Source organism: Hordeum vulgare, chromosome 2H (assembly GCF_904849725.1).
Source record: "Hordeum vulgare subsp. vulgare chromosome 2H, MorexV3_pseudomolecules_assembly, whole genome shotgun sequence".
NCBI lineage: Eukaryota > Viridiplantae > Streptophyta > Magnoliopsida > Poales > Poaceae > Hordeum > Hordeum vulgare.
Window position 1 is genome coordinate 492,025,964 of NC_058519.1, and position 9,694 is coordinate 492,035,657.

The 9,694-nt window shown below is 42.1% G+C and overlaps 1 protein-coding gene and 1 long non-coding RNA gene across 3 annotated transcripts; one reads left to right on the forward strand and one right to left on the reverse strand.

Moving 5' to 3' along the window:
* The first annotated feature begins 918 nt into the window (after window positions 1-918).
* On the forward strand, window positions 919-5,715 carry LOC123426808 (protein FAR1-RELATED SEQUENCE 7-like). 2 transcript variants are annotated; one of them, XM_045110704.1, is made up of 7 exons: window positions 919-1,334; window positions 1,414-1,694; window positions 2,600-2,816; window positions 2,946-3,636; window positions 3,735-4,192; window positions 4,299-4,595; window positions 4,884-5,715. In XM_045110704.1, exons 2-7 carry the CDS (start codon window positions 1,555-1,557, stop codon window positions 5,496-5,498), a joined length of 2,418 nt encoding a protein of 805 aa, XP_044966639.1. In that variant the 5' UTR covers window positions 919-1,334; window positions 1,414-1,554; the 3' UTR covers window positions 5,499-5,715. The 2 variants fall into 2 exon arrangements, with proteins under 2 accessions (XP_044966639.1, XP_044966638.1); XM_045110703.1 differs by having other exon boundaries at window positions 2,552-2,816; window positions 4,884-5,714.
* Window positions 5,716-7,691: 1,976 nt separating this feature from the next.
* Window positions 7,692-9,228, reverse strand: LOC123430322. The gene is made up of 2 exons (XR_006622918.1): window positions 8,276-9,228; window positions 7,692-8,164 (listed from the first exon to the last, which is right to left on the reverse strand). It is a non-coding gene; the product is annotated as an uncharacterized LOC123430322 (long non-coding RNA).
* Window positions 9,229-9,694: the final 466 nt, after the last annotated feature.

The window sequence follows — 9,694 nt, forward strand, 5'->3', positions numbered from 1 at the left end:
ATTTCTAGACGAAATCACCCAAGTCATGCTCGCGCCACGCGTCATTGTTATCAGATGATTTTTTTCCTCTCTTAAACTAGCACACGTCCCGTGACTGGCCACCCACCACTCCAGCACATCCTTATCTCCTCACAATCGTTCCTCTCCATTCTTTTTTTCTTAATTTTCCTCTTTCTACCTCGTTGGTAACTAGAGGAGAGGTCGAATCCACCACAGCTCGGAACCAGGAGGCACCGCCACCGAAGACAGTTGCATCCGCCATTGCCGTTGCATGCTGCATCGCAGCCTGCTGCCGGCGTCGGTGCTGCCATGGAGCATCGCCAGGGGTGGCCGGAGCTGCATTGAAACGCCACGGCGTCATTGAAGCCTCCACCAGGTTGCTATGAAGTGCCGCCAAAAGCCTCCACCGGTGCTGCGACGAAGGCGCCGATGCTACAATGAAGCTCTCACCATTGGCTGCCGATGCTACAGTGAAGCTCTCGCCGTCGGCCGCTGATGCTACAATGAAGCTCGCGCCGCTGGCCGCCGGTACTACAATGACGCCCTTCTCGTCAGTCGCAGGTGCTGCAATGAAGCCTCGTCTTCGGCCGCCGGTGCTGCAGTGAAGCCATATCGTCACCGGTCATGGGGTGGTTTCTCCTACTGTGCAACAATGCTGGAGGGACAACGATGAAAAGGTCTCTTGCGAGCATTTCGTTTGCTGGGTCGGAAGGAGAAAGCCGGGAGCAAGGTGATGCGTTGACTTCATCTACGGTTACACTAGGATGAATCATATGGTTACGGACCCTAATTAGCCGGTTGATTTGTAGCAGTCATCGAATATTTGTGACCAACAGTGACCATTTGAAAAAGGTTTGACGGGTCTCGGCTGTACCTGCTCTAAGATTTCGGTGACTAAAAAACTCCCGCTCATTTGCGAATATGGCTTTCTCTATCTGGTTACGCGCGCAACGCGAATCGGCGCCGTCGCGTTGCCTTGTGGATCAGCGCGAGCCTGTCCCCACCTGGACCCACCTTATTCGGCCTTCTTCGGTTATTCAAGCGAATACGAGAGAAATACTGTCTTATCGTATCTGGAGGACTGCCGTACTAGCTACGCCCGCCTCGCGCATAGCTCGTACCTGGCCTAAATCGCCCCGTCGTCCAGTACCTCATGACCATGCTGGCCCATCCACGAACCCGGACGCCATTCAAATTTCAAAACCACTCACGCAGTCGCAGCTGCATCCAGCGGAGGAACCAAGCCCTCCGGGGCCCCTCGCCTGGATCATCAGATTTCTCAGAAAATCGCCAATAGATCTTGGTCCCGGGTCATTCACCGATCTCCTGTTCAGGTTTCCCCTATCAGAGATTCTTCTTGATATTTCTTAACATTTGGCCGGCGCTGAATCATCAAATTTGGGATATTGGAAGATTTTCTTCGGCTCCTTCCCAACAGAAATCGCCCCAGATCTGAGCGAGCTAGAGGAGGAGGAGGCAGACGAGGAAGACGAGGTAGAGCATCCTGATTCCTAGAGTGTCTCTCCTTCCTCAAGCCAAGATGGCGAGAAGAATATGTCCATAGATATAGGATCTCATTCAGATGGGGATTTTAATAACAAGGCCATCCCCGAGTTTTTCAACGGCGCAGATGGGGATGACATCGAAGAGCATGGAACTAAAGTGCAGCCCAATCCATCTCCATGGCGTCAAAGGTACTGTCACATTTTTGTACTGGTCTTGTTGCTTCAGAAATTCAAGTAGGTGCATTGACACTTCGAATGTTTATTTTCGCCATCAGAGTGTTATAGCAGAACCTCTTGTTTTGACCACAATCAGTGGCATGTTATTTGTCTGAACTTGTTGCTTCAGAAAACTCGTTGGATCTTAGACATTTTTTCGGTTTGCTTATTAAAAAGAACACTTATTCATGTTGCATTTTTTTATGTCGCAAGGTATGCATAGCGGGTGCAAAATGTTGATATTCCCGCATCAGAGTCCCATAGCAGACCCTGTTGGTTTGACCACAATCAGTGGCATGTTTTTTATGTGAACTTGTTGCTTCAGAAAAAGCGTTGGTGCTAAGACATTTATTCAGTTTGGTTATTAAAAAAAACACCTCTTCAGCTTGCAGTATTTTTCTCCCGAAATTACGCATGCCGGGAGCAGAATGTTGATTGTTGCCAACGGCAGGTACAATGAGCATTATATTTGATACACCGAGCATTATATTTCATTGCTTCTGTATAAATCCATATTCGCCCGTGGGCTCGGATATATGTGTCCCTGCGTGTAGTTTGGAAAAACCGGTTGGCCAAGTGTATAATAGATAACCAGCTGTTTAAGAGACGTTGTGGGTTTCAATAATCTCAGTCATGTATTATACAATGATTGGCTTTGACGTGTGGAATTTCTGTCATGTATTATACAATGATTGGCTGATGTGAAAATTCTGTCATACATTTACTATTGTTTATGCCACCCAAAATATGTGTGGAATTTGTATAACTGGTTACGCGGGATCTTTGTGTAATTCCACGTTACTTGTTGTTAACATATCCATCATATGTAGGGTCCGACTTGGCAAGATACCTGATCGCCGTGCCACATCGTCTGGCAGGGTCAGTGCTTTGGAGAATTCAATGAAGAAATACGCAGATAAGAAATCAGAGTTCGTTGTCAAGCCAGAGATCAGCCAGGAATTTGATTCCTTGGCCGAAGCCTACGACTTTTACAACCTATACTCTTGGGAGATTGGCTTTGGCATCAAGTACGGACAATGCAGAAGGAAAGTTGAAAAATGCAAGACTGTCCAGGACATAGTTTGTGGATGCACAGTGAGTTATATCATCAAGTTCTGGCACCAGTTCGTTTTGCATTAATACGTAGTGCCCTGATTTTATTATTTCGCATCTGAAAAGTCATATAATACGTCTAACTAGCACTTGTCACCATTTGTCCAACAGGGAAAACCACGCAGGGTGAATTCCCACTCAGTATGTTGCCAATGCCCTGCATTTATAAGGTTGCATCGCACACTGGACCATGGTTGGTTCATCCATGATGTGAAGTATGAGCATAATCACGGCATGGCACAAACTTGCGGAGAGAAGTTGCATTGGGCATCTCACAGGCACATTGATGCCCATGCCAAAGATATTGTCATGTACCTTAGGAACAACAACATATCGTTAAGCAAGACTTTCGGGGTGATTGCAAGCTTTTTTGGAGATATGCAGAACTTGCCCTTTAACAAGAGGTCTCTACGTTACCTTTGCAAAAGGATGAATCAACAACAGGGTGATGACGACATTAGGAAGACAATTCAGCTCTTCTCTGAATTGAAAGAGAAGGATCCAAATTTTGTTGACAATGTGCTTGTTGATGATGAGAGCAAGATCAAGGAATTGATGTGGACAGATGGTAAGAGCTGCCACCAGTACAAATTTTTTGGAGATGCAATAACCTTTGCCACGACATATCGTACCAACCAGTATGATATGCCCTTCGGATTGTTTGTTGGTGTCAATAATCACTTTCAGAGCATCATCCTTGGAGGTGTATTGCTTCGTGATGAAACAACCGAGACCTTTGAGTGGGTGTTCAGCGAATTTGTGTCCTTGATGGGAGGACATGCTCCAAAAACAATACTGAGAGGTATTTTAAAAGCATTTCTTCTGTGAGCAACATTTACTGGATTACTAGGTTACTCCACATACACCTAACTGTGAATGTCTTATATAATTTTTTTGCAGACCAAGCCCGTGCAATGGAGCTTGCCATAGCTTCCCAGTGGCCTAATACAATTCACAGATGGTGCAAATGGCATGTATTGCAGAAAGCCAGGGAAAACCTTGGACCTATTTACTCAAGAAACAATGATTTCAAAGATGAGTTCCACAAACATCTAGAGTACATGGTTACAGTAGATGAGTTTGAAACTGCATGGGCATATTTGATTGAGAAATATCAACTCGAAGACCACCCATGGCTCACTCAGATATATGAAGTTAGAGCAAAATGGGCAAAGCCATACTTTTCAGGAGTTTTTTGTGCAAGGATGACGAGCACGCAACGTTCGGAGAGTGCAAACCATATGCTAAAAAATTATGTTCAGCCGGCATCGTCCATGAACAATTTTGTGAGGCAGTATCAGAAACTAATGTTCGACCGACAACCAGAGGAAGATTTTCAAGAGAAGAAGACTCGTGTGGTAAGCCGCCGACAAAGCCCCATTTCATATAATTTTCATGCAAATCGATCATACTTCATATGTATAATATGTTTAATGAAAGGGACACCGACACTTCTGATATCAGGGTGGTGTTGTTCTTAACCTCGGAGTGCCACTAGAATTCCATGCAAGCAAGGTCTACACCTTAGCTATGTACGAGCTATTTCAGCACGCGATTTACTTATCAGGGTCATTTGTGCTGCAAGAGGCTTGGGAGTTAGAGCAAGGTATGGTGTATATCGTTAACCACATATATGCAGAGAGGAGGCAAGCATGGTCCAGGACACAATACCATGTTTTGTTTGATGAGGGATCTGGAGGATATTTATGTGAGTGTGGCCTTTACTCACACATGGGCATGTTGTGCTGCCATGCTATCCGGGTATGTCACAAGAGCCAAGTGCTATTTCTTTTTCAATCGGATGTTCAAATATTTCGTGATGTTATAAGATGCTCAAAGTTGGGTTTGTTTTTCAATGAACTATATTTCTGTTACAAAATTCTATTTGTTTGTTATAAGTTTATAATAGATAATTTCAGAAATTTAGCACTCCTGAACTCTCAGATTTAAGCATTTATGCATAGACACTGGAAAAGCATAATTATTAACACAATGCAATTAGTGACGAATGTGGTTATTCGACCAAACTGAACTATCCTTCTTCATCAGGTTCTACTCTCCCTCAGAGTTAGGGAGATCCCGGAGGTGCACATCATGAAGAGATGGACGAAGAACGCGTGCGAGGCTCTGCCGAAGCATCTGATGATATATAAAGAATGCAACTCTGCTTTGAAGGATGCTACATATCGCCACTCTTCGCTGTACAGTAAGGCGCTTGAGATTGTTCAGATGGGCGACAAGAACACCGAAGCTTACGGCGTTGCAATGAAGGTTTTGCTGGACGCAATAAGTACCCTAAATGATACCAACCAGGAGAGTGATGGTCGGGGGTTACATGATCAGACTGCGGCTCAAGTTCATGACCAAGATATCAGTGTAACACCAGGAACAGATGGATTGTCAGGATCAATGAATGTTGTATCACGCAATAGGGATCGAGGGAGGCCAACAAACGCAAGAGCAAAGCCAAATTATGAAAATGTGAGCAAGCCTAGAACAAAGTTTTTCTCTATTTGTAGAGGGAGGGGTCACAAAGCTTCAGGATGCCCCTCATACGGAGGTGCAACAAAAAAACAGAGGAAAGTTCCAAAGTGTTCCAAGTGCGGCCTTGAAGGCCACAAGAGGAATAACTGCTCGGGAAGAATGTTCGGTGTCTTCCAGTGACAAAGCTTTAGTTAAATGGGTCCAGTCCGATAAAGAACTTTGCAACAAGTTTTCTTTTGATGCACATCTTGTGCATTTGTTTGGTAGCAAGCGGTTTTTGTTGGTACCAAATGTCTAGAATGACTGTTAAGAATTGCCTAATTCGAAAGATAGAGGTTGTACTAACGCGAAAACCATAAGTGGTAATACATGACTTTGCTATATGAGGTCCCCTGATTATATGCCCTTTTATCTTCTTCACAACATCATTCATTTTTGCAATATGGTATGGGATGTGCAAACTAGAACATAATACAAGCTGTACAGCAGCAGAATCAAATAGTCTACCTGAATTAAAGGAATCACAATATTCAGCTAAATATCACGGTACAGCAGCAGCGAGCAAACTAGTAATGAAACCGACACCGAGAGTACGATAAGGAAAGCAGTGCATCTCATATTATGCTGCAAGCTTGATAGGTATAATTAGAAAGATCACTATCAAAACTACAATAAAGAGCATTCGCTGATGCTGTTTGTTCTTCTGCTTGAGCAGGTTTTCAGTTTGTCCTAAATTGTCTTGGACAGCCATATTTCCTTCTGTCATAGTGCGCAATACATTCTGCAATGCATCCATTTGGCTGCTTCGTTCCTCAATCCCCTGTTCCAAGTCAGCATTGACTTCCCTGAGCCGAGTGTTCTCCCCCCTCAAGTTGTTCACCGCGTCTCGCAGGTCGACCAAAAGTTGCCGAAGAAACGGCATGGTGGGCTCATCAAACCATTTAAACCAGTCGCAACCTCCAACCTAGTCAAAACCATTTTGACAAATGTATGACGGGAAAATATACCTCTAGAACGAATAAGAAATACGGCTAAGGTGAACTCTTAGCCGAGATCTCTGGCACTTGAGATACCTACGCCCAGGATTATTGTTGCTCCAGGAAATCCATCTCGCGCCTTTGTGTTTGCAAGCACACCAGCAATCGTTAGTTTCCTCGTACGCTAGAGGTTGCTCACGGTAAGGAATCGGAGAGGGGTTGGGGGAATAGCCAGCATGTACACCATGGCGCGAGAAGCGCGCTCCTGTTGACGAGGAAGACGATGCCATCTGAAATATCATGGGCAGCAAGGAAGCAGCCTCTAGCTAGGGTTGGGGTTGTTGAGGAGGACAGGATGAGGAGGGGATTGAGCGGATATGGCATGAGGTTGTGGAGGGGTGCTCGTGTGGCTGTGGCTGGCTGGGTATGGGGATGTATAATACTAGCTGCTGAGCATATCCACAACCAAAAAAAAGGCGTCTGAAAGATCACCGTTATTTAATCCTAAAAGTAGCAGTTATTTTACTCATTTGTCCAAACACGAAATTAAATTCGTTGGGCCGGTGATGCAAAAAATAGAACAACGCACACCATGTATTTTGAACAAAACATTAATAGAAATTATTAGTCTATACAACAAACTGGGGGATAACAATATTAAGTTTAAGTCGACAGTACTCACACAATTTTTGTGAATTTGCATTGTTGTGTTTATGTTGCGGATGTCTGTATCACAGTATATATTATATCATTTACCAGATATAGAAGTTAGCATGGTGATTTTTATAATGTGCTGTACCATCCACATGAGCGTAAATATATCAACACAACATTTACTAGATATAAAACTTAACCCGATCACGGTGATGCTATTGCATATAAAGCAATGGAACTTTATAGGTAAATAAGATTGTTATGAATGTCCATACCAACAAATTTGAGAAGAACAAAATGATTATGTGTATAGAGAATAAACCGTTATACAGACTTAAGATTAAAACGTATTATTATTATTTTGTACGGAGCTCGTGGGTTTGTTATGTAGGAATGCGAAATACTCGATTGTAAAAATAACTTGAAATGGTTAGCCGGTGAGCTTAGTACGAAGGTCGTTTGTCATTAATACATAATTAAACGCGCTCGCTCTCTTGTTTTAAGCGTTTTTTGTTTATGACGAACCCGGTAGTGATACAGATGGTTCACGGTGGAAATCTTGTTAGCTTTGTTTATTAAGTAGTTTATCTCAAAGCTATGGCCTTGTTTTGCAACCGGTCGAACGCATTGTATACGTACCAAAACAATCATCTTACGGTTTAGAATTCGAGATGTCCCTAGTGCACTTTGATACGTCTAACATTATCGAACTTTTATGGGCATTCATATAAATCATTGAGTATGAATCAAGAGACAACCAATAGCACTGCCATAATCAACGTGATTAGTCATTTAACATTTTTTCAAACTTTGCCTGCCCAACAAGACAATCAAAAGCCATGTCTAGATATAATACATGAAATGCAGCTAACATGTTTGCCATACGCAAAAGTTATCCGTTCATTGTTCTCGATATAACATCCATATTACATAAAGTCCCCATCAAGTCATCTAAGATAAGATAGTGAACCATACTTTTATCGCTGCAGGGTCTTCAACCTTCTGGAAAAAAATGGATACCAAATCGTCGACTTCCAAACCAAGCAAATGTGCATAAGTCCTGAAACCTCCCTAGAGAACCAGCCTCTCATCTGTAAGCTTCTTGTATCTACCATCAACATATGCATCAACATCATCGACAAGCACAAGTTGTCCTTCTTCCTCAAGAGTCCATGTTTTCTTCTCGATACGTTCAACAACTCGTTTTGGAATTCGCTGCAACAAAATGCAGAAGGTAGAATGTTAGTACGATGTAAACTATATTCAACAATAATTTGAGTAATACAAATATAATGTGCATTCAATTCACATAATTAAGACACTAACCATGTAGCCAGCAGAAATGTCACAGTTGCTCATCCTGTGAACTAAGACGCAGCATGGAGATTTTGTTGGTCCAAACGCGTTTCTGACCATTTTTTTCATTTCAGAATATTTCAGGTGTATCCCCCTTGTAATGATGCACTTATTGATGATCTTTTTCTTCCTACGGCTGAGACCACGCAGGGCTTCGTACCGCACGTATTAAAAACAACACGTTATTAGACAATGAATCTAAAGCACAGTAACTATAAGAATTGAAGTTGATACAGAAGGTTTAATACATTTTCATTCGTATGGATGACGTAACTACCGATAAGATAGAACTAGTAAAACTAGCTCTATTGTACAGTTAGAATTTAAATTTTGCTTAAACATATTAATCATGATCCTAAATACTAGCCGTATCCTTTGGTTTTTCATCTAGGTTAAAGGTTGAATAACTATAAAAAATAGTAACACGTTCACAACAGATCATATGCTTCTGTCTAAATATTTATTGTATTAAAATTAACACAAAACAGAAACAGACAAACCATATTAAATATGTCGTGTAGAAGCACGATAATACAAAATGAATAGTCATACCAACATAAGTGAGAGGTGTCTTTTGGACATCATCCCTCTTGACGTCGACTGAGAGCCTGTAGCTTCCGTTACTCATGTAGATATACATCGTGTCCCCTGGACACACAACATAATCATCTAGAAGCTGCTGCCACCCCTCACCCACGATCTGCGGCACCAAGTCTGAACACTGAAATGTAACCTCATACTGCAGCCTCTCAAATGTAACAAAGTAAGCAATCCAAGTATTCATGTCTCCTTGCATCGCATATGGTTCAATGCGATGGATGTATTCTTCTATGATATGGCAGATAGCGCATGGAACAAACTGTATCATATCATTGAAAGGACTTAAGTTAAAATGACGTTATGCACATACAGTAGGCAGGAAAAAAAATAACCTTGTGATCGGTATCCATACATGACACGGTGGACCTTGTGCATCACGACATACAATAACCTCATGCTTGCAAACACGGCACCTATCCACCTTCAGGCAAATTATAAATCATCATTGAATTAGCACGTTGAAGAACGTAATGACTCTAAAAATATGCAAGATGTACTATAAACAAATTTTATGAATGGAAAAACTTATCAAAGCAACCGTTAAAACCTTTCGTATCTGTACCACCATGATTTAAGAAGCATTTAGGAGTATACATTGAAAGAAGAAATAACATTATACTCATGTTTTATTATGTTGTTACAACACTATAGAATAACAAAACGGCATTTATTTACTTGGTTCGCTCAGCAGTAAATAATATACTTTCTAAATGGTTTATTAATACAAGCAGAACGTAATGGTATAAACGGATCTGGTATATAATATGAACATATAGCCTGGTGTTGATA